At 45.6% G+C, this 20,961-nt stretch overlaps 1 protein-coding gene and 1 pseudogene across 1 annotated transcript in view; both read right to left on the reverse strand.

Annotated features, from left to right (window-relative positions):
- The window catches only part of LOC112072439 (phosphatase and actin regulator 3-like), a 100,953-nt pseudogene extending 89,797 nt beyond the window's left edge, over nucleotides 1-11,156 (reverse strand).
- A 4,048-nt stretch (nucleotides 11,157-15,204) lies between these two features.
- The window catches only part of acot8 (acyl-CoA thioesterase 8), a 10,249-nt gene continuing 4,492 nt past the window's right edge, over nucleotides 15,205-20,961 (reverse strand). Inside the window, exons 2-6 of the mRNA XM_070439799.1 lie at nucleotides 17,819-17,828; nucleotides 17,371-17,627; nucleotides 16,920-17,077; nucleotides 16,135-16,326; nucleotides 15,205-15,759 (exon numbers count right to left, since the gene is read on the reverse strand). Of these exons, the coding sequence (XP_070295900.1) occupies nucleotides 15,641-15,759; nucleotides 16,135-16,326; nucleotides 16,920-17,077; nucleotides 17,371-17,627; nucleotides 17,819-17,828 (736 nt within the window). The 3' untranslated portion in view covers nucleotides 15,205-15,640. The remainder of the gene's footprint in view (nucleotides 15,760-16,134; nucleotides 16,327-16,919; nucleotides 17,078-17,370; nucleotides 17,628-17,818; nucleotides 17,829-20,961) is intronic.

A 20,961-nucleotide genomic window follows, 5' to 3' on the forward strand; every position in this document is an offset into this window, starting at 1 on the left:
ACACTGAGACGAGACAACTGAACCGAGACACTGAGACAACGGAGACCGAGGACACTGAGACCACTGAACACGAGACACTAGGACCTGAGGGACACTGAGACACTGAGGACCAGGACACTGTTAGACCTGGAGTCAGGCACGAGACACTTGGACCGACAGCTGAGACGGAACAGGGACACTGAGAAAGATCGACACTGAAGACACTGAGACCAGGACACAGAACTGAGACCAACACTGAGACACTGAGCACTGAGCCACGGACACTAGCTGAGACATCTGAGACCAGGACACTCGAGACCAGGCACCATCACACGTAGTACTTGTACGTCGTGGAACGTGAAGTTATTTAAGGATTACTCTTGCAGAGCAGGTAGACGTTTCAGCAGGTTTTCTGGACGAGGTGGCAGGGACTCTACTTGTCCTGACTTCAGGGGACGCTGGGCAGGGACGGAGGAGAGAGGGACGGAGGAGAGCGGGACGGAGGAGAGAGAGACAGAGGAAAGAGGGATGGAGAGAGGGATGGAGGAGAGAGGGATGGAGGAGAGAGAGATAGAGGAGAGATGGATGGAGAGAGGGATGGAGGAGAGATGGATGGAGAGAGGGATGGGACCGTGGCCCTCCAGCGGGTAGTGAAGACACCCCAGTACATCACTGGGACCGTGGCCCTCCAGCGGGTAGTGAAGACACCCCAGTACATCACTGGGACCGTGGCCCTCCAGAGGGTAGTGAAGACACCCCAGCACATCACTGGGACCCGTCTCCCACCCATCCGGGACATCTACTCTGCCTGAGGAAGGCTGTAGCATCATTAGGAACTGATTCTAACAGGACTGACCACCTGCTCTGATTCTAACCCTAACAGGACTGCACTGCACTGACTCTCTGCACCTTAGCACACATGCACTCATGAAATAAAAAATGTAATAATATTTAACCTTTATTTAACTAGGCAAGTCAGTTAAAGAACCCGTTCTTATTTACAATGACGGCATACCCCAGCCAAACCCGGACGACGCTGGGCCAATTGTGCGCTGCCCTATGGAACTCCCAATCGTGGCAGGATGTGGCACAGCCTGGAATCAAACCAGGGTCTGTAGTGACGCATCTAGCACTGAGATGCAGCGGCTTAGACCGCTGCGCCACTCAGGAGGCCCCATGCATACACATACACACACACATACATTCACGCTACACACACCCACCCACACACACACATTCATGAACAAGATCGTGCAGACAGAGATGTTCGTTCATGGGCAAGATGGCCGTTCACGGGCAAGATGGCCGTTCACGGGCAAGATGGCGCCTTGCTTCGAGTCCTTAGGAAACTACGCAGTATTTTGTTTTTTTATGTATAATTTCTTACATTGTTAGCACAGAAAATCTTAAGTGTTATTACATGCAGCCAGGAAGAACTATTGGATATAAGAGTGACGTCAACTTACCAACATTACAACCAGGAATACGACTTTCCCGAAGCGGATCCTTTGTTCAGACCACCACCCAGGACATTGGATCTAATCCCAGAGGCCGAAACAAAACAACGTCTACAGAAGAGGTAGACGGAGCGGCCTTCAAAGGCGTGCACACAGCCCACCACTTCCGAGTATACTACTCCCCAATGTCCAGTCTCTAGACAACAAGGTGGACAAAATTAGGGAAAGGGTTGCCTTCCAGAGAGACATCAGAGATTGTAACATTCTCTGTTTCACAGAAACATGGCTCACTCGGGATATGTTATCAGAGTTGGTACAGCCACCGGGTTTCTTCATGCGTCGACAGAAATAAACATCTCTCTGGGAAGGAGAAGGGCGGCGGTGTATGCTTCATGATTAACGACTCATGGTGTAACCATAACAACATACAGGAAGTAAAGTCCTTCTGTTCACCCGACCTAGAATTCCTTACACTCAAATGCCGACCATATTATCTCCCAAGAGAATTCTCGTCAGTTATCGTCACAGCTGTGTACATTCCCCCTTCAAGCCGACACCACGACGGCCCTCAAGGAACTTCACTGGACTCTATGTAAACTGAAAACCATATATCCTGAGGCAGCATTTATTGTAGCTGGGGATTTTAACAAAGCAAATCTGAGAACAAGGCTACCTAAATTCTACCAGCATATTGATTGAGAGCACTTCTACGGCAATACACTGGAACACTGCTACCTTCCGCAATGCATACAAGGCCCTCCCCTGTCCTCCTTTCGGCAAATCCGACCATGACTCCATCTTACTCCTACCGTCCTATAGGCAGAAACTCAAACAGGATGTACCCGTGACTAGAACCATTCAACACTGATCGGACCAACCGGAATCCACGCTTCAAGATTGTTTTGATCACGCGGACTGGGAAATGTTCCGGGCAGCCTCAGAGAATAACATCGATCTATACGTTGACTCGGTGACTGAGTTTATAAGGAAGTGTATTGGAGATGTTGTACCCACTGTGACTATTAAAACCTACCCTAACCAGAAACCGTGGATGGATGGCGGCATTTGCGCAAAACTTAAAGCGCAAACCACTGCATTAAACCATGGAAGGGTTACTGGGAATATGGCCGAATATAAACAGTGCAGTTATTCCCTTCGCAAGGCAATCAAACAAGCGGTACAGGGACAAAGTGGAGCCTACGAGACGTATGTGGCAGGATCTACAGGCAAAAAACGGACAACAAAAAGAAAACCAGCCACGTCACGGACACCAACGTATTGCTTCCAGACAAACTAAACACCTTCTTTGCCCGTTTTGAGGACAATACAGTGCCACCGACGCGGCCCGTTAACAAGGACTGCGGGCCCTCCTCTCCTTCTCCGTGGCCGACGTGAGTAACACATTTAAACGTGTTAACGTGCTAAACAGCAATCACTAACTCAGAGAGGCTGCTGCCTACATAGAGACTAACTAGTCACTTTAAACAATGGCACTTTAATAATGTTTACATATCTTACATTACTCATCTCATATTTATATACTGTATCTTATACCATCTATTGCATCTTGCCTATGCCACTCGGTCATCACTCATCCATATATTTATATGTATATATTCTTATTCCATTCCTTTACTTAGATTTGTTTGTATAAAGTAGTTGTTGGGGAATTGTTAGATTATTAGTTAGATATTTCTGCACTGTCGGAACTAGAAGTACAAGCATTTCGCTACACTCGCATTAACATCTGCTAACCATGTGTATGTGACCAATAACATCTGCTAACCATGTGTATGTGACCGGATTAACAAATCTGCTAACCATGTGTATGAACAATTACATCTTGCTAACCTGTTATGTGACCAATAACACTGCTAACCATGTGTATGTGACACATTTAACATCTGCTAACCATGTGTATGTGACCATTACATCTGCTAACCATGTGTATGTGACCAATAACATCTGCTAACCATGTGTATGTGACCATTAACATCTCTTAACCATGTGTATGACCAATAACATCTGCTAACCATGTGTATGTGACAATAACATCTGCTAACCATGTGTATGTGACCAATAACATCTGCTATCCATGTGTATGTGACCATTAACATCTGCTAACCGGTGTATGTGACCAATAACACTGACTGCTAACCGTGGTGATGTGACCGAATACATTTGATTTGATTTGATGCTACACACACACACACACACACACACACACACACACACACCACACACACACACACACACACACACACACACACACACACACACACACACACACACACACACACACAACACCTACCCACACACACATTCATGCTACACATACCCACACACACACATTCATGCTACACCCCCCCCCCCCCCCACCTCTCTCCACACATCACAACTGCTGCTTCCAGACTCTTATTAACTGCTCAGTTTATCACGACCACCTTCCCCCCTTCTGCAATACACGTTAAATATTATTCTATAAAATACTTGCACAGTTTAAACCCTCCTAATCCCCCCCCTTCTCCATAACACGTGTAAATATTGTTCTAAAATGCTGCTCCTGTATTACACTGATGCTTAAAATGTTTATCCTGCTGAGTCATTTGACTTGATGTCGTGTATCCTTATCTGTGTACTATTTCTTATTGTTGTTTCATTGGACGAAGAGACCTCCCAGTGAGCATTTCATGGATCATGGATACCATGCGGTACCCGCGTACATACACTACATAACCAAAAGTTATGGACACCTGCTCGTCAACACTTCTCATTCCAAAATCATGGGCATTTATATAGTATGGAGTCGGTGCCCCCTTTGCTGCTATAACAGCGCTCCACTCCTGGAGCTTTCCACTAGAGTGTGTGAACTGCTGCTATAATCAGCCTCCACTCTTCTGGGAAGGCTTCCACTAGATGTTGGAACATTGCTCGCTATAACAGCCTCCACGTCTTCTGGAAGCTTTCCACTAGATGTTGGAAATTGCTGCTATAACAGCCTCCACTCTTCTGGGAAGGCTTTCCACAGATGAGGAACATTGCTGGCTATAACAGCCTCCACTCTTCTGGGAAGGCTTTCCACTAGATGTTGGAACATTGCTGCCTATAACAGCCTCCACTCTTCTGGGAAGGCTTTCCACTAGATGTTGGAACATTGCTGCTATAACAGCCTCCACTCTCTGGGAAGGCTTTCCACTAGAGGGAGAACATTGCTGCTATAAACAGCTCCACTCTTCTGGGAAGGCTTTCACTAGATGTTGAACATTCTGCGCTATAACAGCCTCCACTCTTCTGGGAAGGCTTTCCACTAGATGTTGGAACATTGCTGCTATAACAGCCTCCACTCTTCTGGAAGGCTTTCACTAGATGTTGGAACATTGCTGCTATAACAGCCCCTCCACTCTTCTGGGGAAGGCTTTCCACTAGATGTTGGAACATTGCTCTATAACAGCCTCCACTCTTCTGGGAAGGCTTTCCACTACATGTTAGAACATTTGCTGCTATAACAGCCTCCACTCTTCTGGGAAGGCTTTCCACTACATGAACAATGCTGGCTGGGGACTTGCTTCCATTCAGCCACAAGAGCATTAGTGAGGTCGGGCACTATGTTGGGCGATTAGACGCTAGCTTGCAGTCGGCATTCCAATTCAAAGGTGTTTGATGGGTTGAGGTCAAGCTCTGTACAGGCCAGTCAAGTTTTTCAACACTGATCTTGACAAATTAGTGTTTTTTTTACATTGGATAAAAGTAGAGACTTAGAACTACAAAATGGTATATCATACACTACATTTGAGGAAACAACGGGAAGTAATTCTGCTTTGAAAAGTTTGATCAATTGTAAACTCACCTTTGAGAAAGGTGTTTTGGCACTGCTATTGGGAGAGCCCTTCTTTGTCTACACCCATTCAGCATTGTTCACACCCTCTTTAGCCTTAGCCCCACCCATCTCTTTAAGGTTGATCCAACCGTTCTGTACTAACTTGCCAGCTACTTCCAGACATCTAAGCAAGACAGAACAGCTCACTGAACATACTCACCCTAGCAGGAGCTGACCAATAAGCAGGGTGGGTTCTGAAAGCTCTGTACGCAAAAGCAGTGGGTGGTTCTGAAAGCTCTGACCAATAAGTAGGGTGGTTTCTGAAAGCTCTACCAATAAGTAGTGGTTCTGAAAGCTCTGACCAATAAGTGAGGTGGGTGTTCTGAAAGCTCTGGACCAATAAGTAGGGTGGTTCTGAAAGCTCTGGCCATAAGTAGGGTGGTTCTGAAAGCTCTGGCCAATAAGTAGGGTGGTTCTGAAAGCTCTGACCAATATGAGGTAGGGGCGGGTGTTCTGAAAGCTCTGACCAATAAGTAGGGGTGGTTCTGAAAGCTCTGGCCAATAAGTAGGGTGGTTTTCTGCAAAGCTCTGACCAATAAGTAGGGTGGTTCTGAAAGCTCTGACCAATAAGTAGGGTGGTTCTGAAAGCTCTGACCAATAAGTAGGGTGGTTCCGAGAGCTCTGACCTCACAATGACAGTCAGGCACCCAAGCTAACTGGCTAACATTGGCCAACTACTTCCATGAAGATAATGAGAGAACACCCCACTCTGACCATTTTACTCCCCCTAGCAGAGCTGGATAGGCAGTTTTGAGATTTCCAAAATTCATCAGTTATTCTGCGCTCTGGCACACTAAGACGAGAGTCTTTTGTTAAGAGATGTAGCTAGATAGCTAGCTAGGTAAACAATGAATCCCAGCGCATGACGTAACATTAGTTAGCGAGCCAGCCAGCTAACGTTAGCTAGCTAGCTAACAATAAAATTTAACTTGAAATGAAAATACTTTGTCAAATTAGAGTGGAGTCTTTTGTTGAGATGTGTAGCTAGCTAGCCAGCTAAACAATGGACCAAAATCACAACTCATGATGTTACTACCCTGCATGAATCTGCAGGTAGCTAACCAACCAGGTTATATGGCAGTAACTAGTCAAGCAAATGTGTCTGAGATACGAAGAATAAGATCATACACAAACGTTAGCTAGCGACCCACCCAGCCAGCTAGCTAACAGTACACTTGAAACGAAACAACTTTCTGTCAAAATTAGAAACGTGCAATATCTGAAAATGTAGCTAGCTAGACTATCTAACCAGTACATATCATGGTTGGACGCGTCTCCTGTCTGATGCCATGCATGGTTGCCCTTAGTTTGACAATGTAATCCAGACTAGTGTTTTCTCCATCTCCTTAGCTATCATACTCTAATTCCACTGATTTCAAAACTCAGTCCTCCAGGAAGTGGAGAACATACACATAACGTTAGCTAGCTAACCGTACACTTTAACTTGACATTAGGTTTATGCAGTTTTACTACGCGATACATTTCTAAAAAAGCCCCGTTCGACACGATTACCTAAACATACTGACCAGCTCCAATAGATAGACGTGCGCTATATGGCAGACCAATCCAAACTCATCTCTCGGCATGTCCAGCCCACTCATTATCTCAGCCAATCATGGCTAGCGGGAAGGTTGCTCACTTTGTCTGTGGCTTAACCAACTAGGCTCGTAATTTAACCATTGTATACGTATTTACAGATTATCTTTAGTATTGTAACTGTACTCAGAGAGGTTCTGTATTGAGAGACTAGTAGTTATAGTCATTATCGTTAGTATTGTAAATGTACTCAGATGGCATACACATTTGATTTTAAAGCACATGAAAGTTCACATGTTCGAGAAGGCATTTCTGCCCAAAAAAAATGCATTTAGATTTTTTTTAAATGTTACGTTCAAACGGCTCTCCTGTGAAGTCGTGACTTGCGACATATGCTTAGTTTCCTGATTCGGGTCACATATTATGGCAAGAACAGCTCAAATAAGCAAAGAGAAACAACAGTCCATCATAACTTTAAGACATGAAGGTCAGTCAAGAAAATGTCAAGAACTTTGAAAGTTTCTTCAGTCGCAAAAACCATCAAGCGCTATGATGAAACTGGCTCTCATGAGGACCGCCACAGGAAAGGAAGACCCAGAGTTACCTCTGCTGCAGAGGACAAGTTCATTAGAGTTTACTGCACCTCATATTGCAGCCCAAATAAATGCTTCAGAGTTCAAGTAACAGACACATCTCAATAAGAAGGGACTTGCTTGGGCCCAGAAATACGAGCAATGGACATGACACAGGTGGAAATCTGCCCTTTGGTCTGATGAGTCCAAATTTGAGATTTTTGGTTCCAACTGCCATGTCTTTGTGAGATGTAGAGTAGGTGAACGGATGATCTCCGCTTGTGTGGTTCCCACCGTGAAACATGGAGGAGGAGGTGTGATGGTGCTTAGCTGGTGACACTGTCACTGATTTATTTAGAATTCAAGGCACACTTAACCAGCATGGCTACCACAGCATTCTGCAGCGATACGCCATCCCATCTGGTTTGCGCTTAGTGGGACTATCATTTGTTTTTCAACAGGACAATGACCCCAAAACATACCTCCAGGCTTTGTAAGGGATATTTGACCCGGAAGGAGAGTGATGGAGTGCTGCATCAGATGACCTGGCGTCCACAATCACCCGACCTCCACCCAGTTGAGATGGTTTGGGATGAGTTGGACCGCAGAGTGAAGGAGAAGCAGCCAACAAGTACTCAGCATATGTGGGAACTCCTTCAAGACTGTTGGAAAAGCATTCCTCGTGAAGCTGGTTGAGAAAATGGCAAGATTGTGCAAAGCTGTCATCAAGGCAAAGGGTGGCTACTTTGAAGAATCTTAAATATAAAATATATTTTGATTTGTTTAGTACATTTAAGGTTACTACATGATTCCATGTGTGTTATTTCATAGTGTTGATGTCTTCACTATTATTCTACAATGTAGAAAATAGTAAAAATAAAGAAAAACCCTTGAATGAGTAGGTGTGTCCAAACGTTTGACTTGTACTGTATATATATATATATTGTGACATATAGTAGTGTTACTAGTTCAACTGGGGGCCTACTGTACGGTCATCAGCTGTACTGTTGCTCTATAGCAAAACACTGAGCTGTTAACACTATGCTATTACTGCCCATCCCACACCACCTGGGAGCTGGGCGCTGTGTGTGTGTGTGTGTGTTTGTTTAGTTTAAATAGGAGTACAATGGTTTGGAACAACTGTCAGGGACAGGAAATGAAAACTTATCACACCAGGTTTACCCCCACAACATGTTTGATTGAGTCCCCTTTCTGTTGATCTACTGAAACATGGGTTCTGCTCCTTTACCTTTATTTAACAAGTCAGTTATGTAACCTTTATTTAACTAGGCAAGTCAGTTATGTAACCTTTATTTAACAAGTCAGTTATGTAACCTTTATTTAACTAGGCAAGTACAGTGAGTAACCTTTATTTAACAAGTCAGTTATGTAACCTTTATTTAACTAGGCAAATCAGTTATGTAACAAGTCAGTTTATGTAACTTTATTTAACTAGGCAAGTCAGTTATGTAACCTTTATTTAAGCAAGTCAGTTATATGTAACCTTTTATTTAAACCTACGCAAGTCAGTTATGTAACCTTTATTTAACTAGGCAAGTCAGTTATGTAACCTTTATTTAACCTTTATTTAACTAGGCAAGTCAGTTATGTAACCTTTATTTAACCTTTATTTAACCTTTATTTAACTAGGCAAGTCAGTTATGTAACCTATTTCACCTTTATTTACTAGGCAAGTCAGTTATGTAATCTTTATTTAACTAGGCAAGTCAGTTATGTAACCTTTATGTAAACCTTTATTAACCTTTCATTTAACGAGGACAGTCAGTTATGTAACCTTTATTTAACCTTTATTTAACGAGGCAAGTCAGTTATGAACAAGTTCTTATTTACAATGACGGCCTAGGAACAGTGGGTTAACTGCCTTGTTCAGGGGCAGAACGACAGATTTTTACCTTTTCAGCTCGGGGATTCGATCTAGCAACCTTTTGGTTACTGGCCCAACGCTCTAACCACTAGGCTACCCTGGGGCCGAAATACTCGCCCTATACTCTTCTGGTATGTTCAGCTCTTCACAGGTTCTGTTGTCATTGTTGTCACTGAATTGACTGGAATTGAAATATAATTGACCCAAACCCTGGTTTCATTTGACCTCAGATGTTGATGCTGCCACCACCTTGCTTCACCGTAGGGATGGTGCCAGGTTTCCTCCAGACATGAGGTTGGCATTCAGGCCAAAGAGTTGAATCTTGGTTTCATCAGACCAGAGAATCTTGTTTCTCACGGTCTGAGAGTCCTTTAGGTGCCTTTTGGCAAACTCTAAGCGGGCTGTCATGTGCCTTTTACTGAGGAGTGGCTTCCGTCTTGCCACTTTACCACAAAGGCCTGATTTGTGGACTGCTGCAGAGATGGTTGTCCTTCTGGAAGGTTCTCCCATCTCCACAGAGGAACTCTGGAGCTCTGTTAGAGTGACCATCATCCCTTTCCCCCCAATTGCTCAGTCCGTGCAGAAAGCTCTAGGAAGAGTCTTGGTGGTTCTTATATAGACAGGTGTGTGCCTTTCCAAGTCTGTCCAATCAATTGAATTTACCACAGGTGGACTCCAATCAAGTTGTAGAAACATCTCAAGGATGATTAATGGAAACAGGATGCACCTGAGCTCAAATTCAAGTCTCATAGCAAAGGGTCTGAATACTTATGTAAATAAGGTATTTCAGTTTTGCTAACATTTCTTTAAAAATGTTTTCACTTTGTCAATATGGGGTATTGTGTGTAGATTGATGAGTAAAATAAACAATTGAATCAATTTCTGAATAAGGCAATAACGCAACAAAATGTGAATAAAGGGGAATTGGTCTGAATGCTTTCCGAATGTACTGTATATTAAAACAAGTATCTATAGGTTCTATGCTGCAGTGGCCTTAACAATCCCCACAAAATCCTGGAGGGGATATTCCACTGTCGTTTTCTGCTCTCTCATGCAAACACTCCAGTACATTACTAGGCTACAGCTCCTGTATTCACAGCTTGTCTGCGGAGGCTTGTATTAGCCTATAGTTTATATAAATAACACGTTACTATTCATGACTAATAATGCATGTTTTTCAGGAAAAATGTATATAATTTATGAGGCTACATTTGTTTTATACAAAATTCAAACGCACTCCCATGGATGATCACGATTGATGTTCGCAGTGTGCCGCGGACGCCGTCACTCAACCGGGGAGGGGAAAAAACACACCTCATGTTGCAAAACATAGCCTACATCCAACACAACACGGCCAGGATATTCAGATTCTGAAATGTAGAATTCGGGGGCTGACTACTATAGAAATCAGACAGACAAGCCGTGATGAGTGATAGTCACCAACCTGCTGCAGTATGCTGTGCTCCGGTAGCTCCGGCGGCACGAGGTTCCGCGATGATGCTGCTCGGGTCGCTGTGAGATCTGCCTCTCTGCAGCAGGCAGGACTCCTCCAGCACATTCGAGGTAGCCATGGAGATGGAGACAGACTACAGACTGGAGACAGGCAGACTAAAACGGTCGGAAAAGAAAATACAATATTGAGAATGTTCTCAGCGTCAGAGAGATACAAGGTCACCGCGAGCAGAACATCCAGCGGTAGTCGGTAATGGGTAGTAACGGATAATTAATTGGGTTTGACAACCAACCACATCTTCGTTGAGTAGGCGACCCGAGAGGCAACGGGAGGAAGATAATATACCCATCAGTGACGCGTCTCTCTCTCTCCCCCTCTCTCTGTCCACCTCTAGCAATCTCCCTCTCTGCGTGAGCATGTGTGCCAACCTAGAGGAGAGGGATGGTGTTCGTAGGATACAGTGACATGTTTTTTCTGATATTATGGCAAAATTCATATAAAATCCGACTTTTTATTTTATTTTAGCTGAGCTCATACAAGACTAAGGAAATTAAAGGGGCAATCTGCGAATGATTTATATATATGCCCATTAATTATATATACCCATGGATTCTTGAAGAATGTAATTTATACATGCCTCATGAGTTTTGTTCAACTGTGGTACCCCATCAAAACGCAAAAAAATCTGCTTGTTTTACCCCATGGTTGATAAACAAGACAATTGTAAACACAGACAGTATATCCTCAAAGCATGGTTAAAACGATGTCTAATATCGTTGACAGTCATTCATGGCATCCACAGCTCTGTCTTTGAGTTTGATAGTGGTGGTTACATCTCTCCAACCCCATCCCTAAGCTATTACCAAAACAGCTGCTGTGAACTGCAGATCGTCCCTCTAAGGATAGGGGTGGTTTCCCTGACACAGATTAGGCCTAAAATTAGTCCTGGACTAAAAAATAGATTATATCTTTGGGGACAAACAACATCGTTCACTGATATACAACACTCCATCTCCATCATGACAATGTCAGCATCCCAAATGGACCACGTGTAACCACGCCAGCCCAGGACCTCTCCATCTGGCTTCTTCTCCTGCAGGATCGTCTGAGGGGGGATGGGAGGGTGTTGAGGAGTATTTCTGTCTGTAAGCCCTTTTGTGTGGAAAACCTCATTCTGATGGTCTGGGCCTGGCTCTCCTGCCCAGTCATGTGAAATCTATAGATTACTGGGTAAAGTTCATGATGCTGTTGACCTTAACAAGGGCCCCAGCATCAGTGGAATCAAAATAGCCCCATAACATCAAAGATCCAGCACCATATTTTAAAGTAGGTCTGACATACTTTTTTGCATATGTTTCTGTTCATCAATGCCAAACCCACCACTGGTGTGCGTGGCCAAAAAGCTTTATTTTCATGCCATCTGACCACAACACTGGCTGGAGTTTGATAAACGCCATTTTGCACTTGGATTGGAACCGTGTGCTGTGATCAGATGACCTTTGGCCAGGCACACCAATGGTGAGTTTGGCATTGATTAACAGAAGTCTAACGGATGTGAAATGGCTAGCTAGTTAGCGGTGGTGCGCGCTAATAGCGTTTCAATCGGTTACGTCACTCGCTTTGAGACCTTGAAGTAGTGGTTCCTCTTGCTCTGCAAGGGCCGCGGCTTTTGTGGAGCGATGGGTAACGATGCTTCGTGGGTGTCAGTTGTTGATATGTGCGTACAGCAAACTTGTACACATTGTAAAATAGAAAATAGAAAATAGTATTCAGAACATGACCTACCCCTTGCATCACATTTTCCTACTGGGAAGACCTGACGTTCGCGATCTCACCCTATCTGCAAGCGGGGCCAATCACAACACACCTTATTGTCATCAGAGTTGAACTAACCAATAAGCATGCTTGAACATTAAATACACATTTCTTTAGAGGCAAGTGGAAACATAACCAACCCTGTTACAGAAGCAACACCAGTGGTGGGTTTTACACCCCAAGCGCTAATCAAAATCTATAAAGAAATGGTTAATTGACCACAAAAATCAACACAGTCTCCGGACTTGAACCCGATTGAACACCTGCGGTTTGGACTGAAGAGAGCAGTCCATAAGCACAGACGAAGATCGCTCCCATTGTGTTCTCCAATCAGAATGGTCTATTCCTCCATACAGAATCTGATTGGAGAACACATTGGGAGGGATCTTAGACCATTCCTCCATACAGAATCTGATTGGAGAACACATTGGGAAGTGGATCCAGACCCATTCCTCATACAGTATGATTGGAGAACACATTGGAGGGATCTTAGACCATTCCTCCATACAGAATCTGATTGGAGAACACATTGGGAGGGATCTTAGACCATTCCTCCATAAGAAACTGATGGAGAACATCATTGGGAGGGATCTTAGACCATTCCTCCATACAGAATCTGATTGGAGAAACATTGGGAGGGATCTTAGACCATTCCTCCATACAGAATCTGATTGGAGAACACATTGGGAGGGATCTTAGACCATTCCTCCATACAGAATCTGATTGGAGAACACATTGGGAGGGATCTTAGACCATTCTCTCATACAGAATCTGATTGGAGAACACATTGGGAGGGATCTTAGACCATTCCTCCATACAGAATCTGATTGGAGAACACATTGGGAGGGATCTTAGACCATTCCTCCATACAGAATTGATTGGAGAACACATTGGGGAGGGATCTTAGACCATTCTCCATACAGAATCTGATTGGAGAACACATTGGGAGGATCTTAAGACCATTCTTCCATACAGAATCTGATTGGAGAACAATTGGGAGGGATCTTAGACCCATTCCTCCATACAGAATCTGATTGGAGACGCACATTGGGAGGGATCTTAGACCATTCCTCCATAACAGAAAAAGTCTGATTGGAGATTGAGAACAGTCTCATAAACATGTTAGAAAAGGCTCAGTGTAATGATCGTCACAAGGGGAGGTGCTTAGAGGGAATGATCTCGAAAGGGGTAGTGCTAGAGGATGATCCTCAAAGGGGCAGGTGTAGAGGAATGATCCTCTAAGGGGAGGTGCCTAGAGGAATGTGATCCTCCAAGGGGGAGTGCTAACGAAGGAATGATCCCAAGGGGAGGTGCTAGAGGATGAATCCTCACAAGGGGGAGGTGCGCAGAGAAATGATATCTCAAAGGGCGGGTGCTAGAGGAATGACCTCACAAGGGGAGAAGGTGATCTCACAGGGGACGGTCAGAGATGATCCTCACAGGGGAGGTGCAGCTTAGAGGAATGATCCACAAGGGGAGGTGCTAAGAGGAAATGATGATCACAGGGGAGGTGCTAGAGGAATGATCGTCACAAAAGGGGAGGTGCTAGAGGAATGATCGCAAAGGGGCGGTGCTAGAGAATGATCTCATACAAGGGGAGGTGCTAGAGAATGATGATCGTCACAAAGGGAGGTGCTAGAGGCATGAAAAGGGTGCAATCATTTCAACCCTATCTTTTTTTAGATTTTTTTTATTAGGCTTGTTAAACAAACTCATCTAGGATATAAATAATTTACTAGTTTTTTGCATATCATATAGATGCTCTCAATATTTCAATGATTTACTATTTATACAGTCAGGTGTTGCTCATCTTATCAATGGTGTCAAGTAAATTACTGGACCCGCCTACATTTCCTGTAGCATCATGAAAATATACTTTAACTTATTGAAATATGAACAATTACTAGGGAAGCTTAGTGGACACAACAATTATCCAAAATGCAATTCTAAAATAAGTTTTAAAAATGGCAAAAATAATTAAAATATAAAAGAGTTAATACATATGGAAATTTGATGCAGAGAAATCTATGGTGTCAGAAATCAACTCATTCTAAATCATACAACCGATTATGGTTCAGTAGATTTGTATGACCAGAAAGGGATTGAAGGCTGGGGTAGGTAGACCTGGGGATGTAAGACTGGGGATAGTAGACTGGGTTGAAGGCTGGGGATATGAAGGCTGGGGATGAAAGGCTGGGGATGTAGGCTTGGGGATGTAGGCTGGGGGTGTGGCTTGGGGATGTTTAGGCTGAGGCGATGTAGGGTCTGGGGATGAAGGCTGGGGTGAAGGCTGGGGATGAAGGCTGGGGATGTAAAGGCTGGGTTATGTACTGGAGATGAAGGCTGGGGATGAAGACTGGGGATGTGGCTGGGGATTAGGATGGAGATGCGAGGGCTGGGGATGTAGGCAGGAGATGAAGACTGGGGATGCTAGGGCTGGGGATGAAGGCTTGGGGACGTAGGCTGGGGATGTAGGCTGGGGAATGTAGGCTGGGATGTATGCTGGGTTGATGTAGGCTGGAGATGTAGGCTGGGGAATAAAGGCTGGGGTGAAGGCTGGGGATGTAGGCCTGGGGTTTGAAAGGCTGGGGATGTAGGCTGGGGATTGTTAGTGCCTGGGGATGTTAGGCTGGGGATGTAGGCTGGGGATGTGGCTGGGGCTGGGGATGTAGGCTGGGGATGTAGGCTGGGGATGAAGACTGGGGATGTAGGCTGGGGATGAAGGCTGGGGATGTAGGCTGGGGATGAAGGCTGGAGATGAAGACTGGGGATGAAGGCTGGGGATGTAGGCTGGGGATGAGGTTGAACCGTTCATCAACACCCAGCAGGTGATCACTAACACACCGTGGCCACCAGCCGTTCGTCGGCAGGGTGTCTCTCTTTAGACAGCCAGCCCAATTCTGATCTTTTTTCATATTAGCTCTGACAAATATATGTGAAGAGATCTGATGTGATTGGTCAAAAGACCAATTGGCGGAAAAGAGATCATATTTGGGCTGCCTGTGTAAACGCAGCCAGTCTCCTGACTCTACATGGCTTCATCAGCCATTTAACAGGTTGTCACGGTTATAGCTTGCTCTCGTTAGTCACGGCCTTGACCCTGAGTACCCCCTCCTGGGCACAGCTGGCAGCCAGCACCCCGTCTCTCCTCCACAGACGTCCCTGGACCAGCCCTCTGCTGCCCCCTGGTGGACACACACACACACGTACATTAGCATGTGGGAAGACCAACACAGAGAACCAGTTGGAAGGTGAATGCTGCTGTCTGTAACTTTGTGTGTCCAGTGTGTGTGTATATGTGTGTCTGTGTGTCCATACCTGTCTCTCTATGTGTGTGTGTGTGTGAGTGGGTGGGTGGGAAGTGTGTGTGGGTGAGTGTGTGTGTGTGTCCAGTGTGTGTATATGTGTCTCTGTGTGTCCAGTGTGTGTGTATATGTGTCTCTGTGTGTCCATACCTGTCTCTCTATGTGTGTGTGTGTGTGAGTGGGTGGGAAGTGTGTGTGTGTGTGTGTGTCCAGTGTGTGTGTGTGTCCAGTGTGTGTGTATATATGTGGTCATACCAGCCCAAGAGCTCTCAGTCTCGTAGAGCATCCATTCGTCTGCCCTGAAGGTGTTGTGGAACCACATGGCGTGATCCAGTGAGGCTGAGAAAGTGGCGCGCTGCCCGGGGTAGGGCAGGAGAGCAGTGTCCAGGAACGAATAGTCTGACACATAGGCTGCCACACAGCAGTGGAGCTTCATATCACCTTTACCTGGGGTAACACACACAGCTTACTGTATCTCCCTCCGGCAGAGTGGTTAGAGCAGGGAGGGTCAGAGCAGGGAGGGTCAGAGCAGGGAGGGTCAGAGCAGGGAGGGTCAGAGCAGGGAGGGTAAAGAACACAGGGAGGCGTCAGAACAGGGAGGGATCAGAGCAGGGAAGGGTCAGAGCACAGGAGGGTCAGAGCAGGGAGGGTCAGGAGCAGAGGAGGGTAGAGCAGGGAGGGTCAGAAGCAGGGCCGGTTAGAGCAGGAGAGGTCAGAGCAGGGCGGCTTTAAAGCAGGGAGGGTAGAGCAGGGAGGGTCAGAACAGGGGAGGATCAGAGCAGGGAGGGTCAGAGCAGGGAGGGTCAGAGCAGGGCCGGTTAGAGCAGGACTGCCCAACTCTCTTCCTGCTGAGCTGCCCTCCTGTAGCTTCCCGCCAACCCTAATTTGGAGTGAATAATTAGCTGCTTAATTAGCTGCTTACCAATACCTGAACCAGGTATGGTAGGTTAGGGTTGTACTGAAAACCACAGGACTGTAGATCTCCAGGACGAGGGAAGGGCAGCCCTGGGTTAGAGTCATACACAGGCCTTGTATCTTACCGATGTGGCCTCTAGCGCGCACCCAGTACAGCTTATTGGGTTCCATGGCAACGCCGCGGTAGAAGTCTGGAGGATTGACAGGTTTAATCTCTATGGGAACCTCGTCAGCTAGCAGCTTGTTCAGACCCCGTTTGGCTTTCTCAGCCAAGTCTGGCTTACTGGAACACACACAGAATGAGGATAGGATCAGTTCGGAGGTGAACCCTTGGCATTGCCATGTCCTACCGAGTTACACAGAACCAGGACCATTATATATATATATATATATATTTCAGAGGTTTAAAAAGGAACATAAAGGAACGATATAAAACAACTTTGTTTGTTTGAATGGTTCAGAACTTTATTTTGCTGGTCGGAACCGTGGAACGGAAAGAAAAAGAATAGTGGATCTGATCAGAAGGAAAGGAAAATAATGTTTGGTTCCAACCCCTGGTTATAACCGTGTTATTACCTGAGGTAGAGCTGTATGAGTTCCTCCACCGTCAGCAGGTCTTCAGGAGGGGGGACAGAGGGCATGGTGAACTGGTGCTGCAGAGGAGAGGGCTGGTTACTGTGGAAGGAGGCCTGGCAGATGAGGATGGGTTGACCGTGTTGGATGGCCTTCACTGACCGCACGCTGAAACTACGACCGTCCCTGGTCCTCTCCACCTGGTACAGCACCGGCACCTTGGGGTCTCCTGGCACACAGGCCCGAGCAGAGAGGTAGGGCTATATGTTAGGAGGGTTTAGGTCAGAGGTTATAGGTTAGGCTCCTCCTCCAGGCCCAGCTGAAGAAACGACGAACAGAGACACACGACATTGAACTCTACTGAGTTCCCCCCATTACCTAGATACAGTGTATTCAGAAAGTATTTAGACCCAATTACTGTAACATTTTGTTACGTTATTTTTTTTAAAACCCTCATCAATCTACACACAATACCCAATAATGACAAAGCAAACACAGGCTTTTTAAAAATGTTTGCAAATGTATTAAAAATAAAAACTTGTCCAGAAGCCATTCCTGCTTTGTCTTGGCTGTGTGCTTAAGGTCGTTGTCCTGTTGGAAGGTGAACCTTCACCCCAGTCTGGGGTCCTGAGCGCTCTGGAGCAGGTTTTCATCAAGAATCTCTCTGTACTTTGCTCTGTTCATCTTTCTCTCAATCCTGACAAGTTTCCCAGTCCCTGCCGCTGAAAAACATCCCCACAGCATGATGCTGCCACCACCATGCTTCACCGTAGGGATGGTGCCAGGTTTCCTCCCGATGTGATGCTTGGCATTCCGGTCAAAAGAGTTCTTGGTTTCATCAGAACAGAGAATCTTGAGTGGCCCAGCCAGGGCCCGGACTTGAATCCAATCGAACATTTCTGGAGAGACCTGAAAATAGCTGTGCAGCAACGCTCCCCATCCAACCTGACAGAGTTTGAGAGGATCTGCAGAGAAGAATGGGAGAAACTCCCCAAATACAGGTGTGCCAAACTTGTAGTGTCATAACCAAGAAGACTCAAGGCTGTAATCGCTGCCAAAGGTGCTTCAACAAAGTACTGAGTAAAGGGTCTGAATACTTATGTAAATGTGATATCATTTTTTTTAAATACAAATTTTCTAAAAAACAGTTTTTGCTTTGTCATTATGGGGTATTGTGTCATTATGGGGTATTGTGTCATCGTGGGGTGTTGAGTCATCGTGGGGTAGTGTGTCATCGTGGGGTAGTGTGTCATCGTGGGGTAGTGAGTCATCGTGGGGTGTTGAGTCATCGTGGGGTGTTGAGTCATCGTGGGGTGTTGAGTCATTGTGGGGTATGTAGATTAATGAGGGGGAAAAAGACTAATACATTTTTAGAATAAGGTTGTAATGTAACAAAATGTTGAAAAAGTCAAGGGGTCTGAATACTTTCTGAATGCACTATACGTTGTGGCAGGTCTAGAGTCTATAGTTACTACACAGTACGTTAGGAGAGTTGGGGTCAGGGGTTATAAACTTTATAAACTCCCTTTTTCAGGAACCTGTCTTTCAAAGATAATTCGTACAAATCCAAATAACTACACAGATCTTCATTGTAAAGGGTTTAAACACTGTTTCCCGTGCTTGTTCAATGAACCATAAACAATTAATGAACATGCACCTGTGGAACGGTCGATAAGACACTAACAGCTTACAGACGGTAGGCAATTAAGGTCACAGCTATGAAAACTTAGGACACTAAAGAGGCCTTTCTACTGACTCTGAAAAACACCAAAAGAAAGATGCCCAGGGTCCCTGCTCATCTGCGTGAACGTGCCTTAGGCATGCTGCATGGAGGCATGAGGACTGCAGATGTGGCCAGGGCAATAAATTGCAATGTCCGTACTGTGAGACGCCTAAGACTCTACAGGGAGACAGGACAGATAGCTGATCGTCCTCGCAGTGGCAGACCACGTGTAACAACACCTGCACAGGATCAGTACATCCGAACATCACACCTGCGGGACAGGTACAGGATGGCAACAACAACTGCCCGAGTTACAGCAGGAACGCACAATCCCTCCATCAGTGCTCAGACTGTCCGCAATAGGCTGAGAGAGGCTGGACTGAGGGCTTGTAGGCCTGTTGTAAGGCAGGTCCTCACCAGACATCACCGGCAACAACGTCGCCTATGGACACAAACCCACCGTCGCTGGACCAGACAGGACAGGCAAAAAGTGCTCTTCACTGACGAGTCAAGGTTTTGTCTCACCAGGGGCGATGGTCGGATTCGCATTTATCATCGAAGGAATGAGCATTACTTTAAAGCCTGTACTCTGGAGCGGGATCGATTTGGAATTGGAAGGTCTGTCATGGTCTGGGGCGGTGTGTCACAGCGTCATCGGACTGAGCTTGTTGTCATTGCAGGCAATCTCAAAGCTGTGCGTTACAGGAAGACATCCTCCTCCCTCATGTGGTACCCTTCCTACAGGCTCTCCAGCATGACAAGGCCACCAGCCATACTGCTAGTTCTGTGTGTGATTTCCTGCAAGACAGGAATTTCAGTGTTCTGCCATGGCCAGCAAAGAGCCCGGATCTCAATCCTATTGAGCACGTCTGGGACCCGTTGGATCGGAGGGTGAGGGCTAGGGCCATTCCCCCCAGAAATGTCTGGGAACTTGCAGGTGCCTTGGTGTAAGAGTGGGGTAACATCTCACAGCAAGAACTGGCAAATCTGGTGCAGTCCATGAGGAGGAGATGCACTGCAGTACTTAATGCAGCTAGTGGCCACACCAGATACTGACTGTTACTTTTGATTTTGACCCCCCCTTTGTTCAGGAACACATTATTCCATTTCTGTTAGTCACATGTCTGTGGAACTTGTTCAATTTATGTCTCCGTTGTTGAATCTTGTTATGTTCATACAAATATTTACACATGTTAAGTTTGCTGAAAATAAACAGGAGGAGCAGGAAGGTAAGGGTCAGGATGAGGAGCAGGAAGGTAAGGGTCAGGATGAGGAGCAGGAAGGTAAGGGTCAGGATGAGGAGCAGGAAGGTCTGTACAGGTAGCATGACTGTTAGCATACGTTCAGCTGGAGATCTGTAAAGGTAGCATACTGTTAGCATACTGTTAGTTGGAAATAGATCTGTAAGGTAGCACACTGTTAGCATACTGTTAGCTGGATAGATCTGTAAGGTAGGAATACTGTTAGCATACTGGAGATAGAGCTGTACAGGTAGCATACTGTTAGCTGGAGATAGATCTGTACAGGTAGCATACAGGTAGCATACTGTTAACTGAGATGAGCTGTACAGGTAGTAATACTGTTAGCTGGAGATAGATCTGTACAGGTAGCATACAGGTTAGCACACTGTTAGCTGGAGATAGAGCTGTACAGGTAGTATACTTGTTAGCTGGAGATAGATATGTACAGGTAGCATACTGTTAGCACACTGTTAGCTGGAGATCTGTACAGGTAGCATACTGTTAGCTGGAGATCTGTACAGGTAGCATACTGTTACATACTGTTAGCTGGAGATCTGTACAGGTAGCATACTGTTAGCATACTGTTAGCTGGAGATAGATCTGTACAGGTAGCATACTGTTAGCTGGAGA

The sequence above is a fragment of the Salvelinus sp. IW2-2015 genome, unplaced genomic scaffold (assembly GCF_002910315.2).
Source record: "Salvelinus sp. IW2-2015 unplaced genomic scaffold, ASM291031v2 Un_scaffold1929, whole genome shotgun sequence".
Classification (NCBI taxonomy): domain Eukaryota; kingdom Metazoa; phylum Chordata; class Actinopteri; order Salmoniformes; family Salmonidae; genus Salvelinus; species Salvelinus sp. IW2-2015.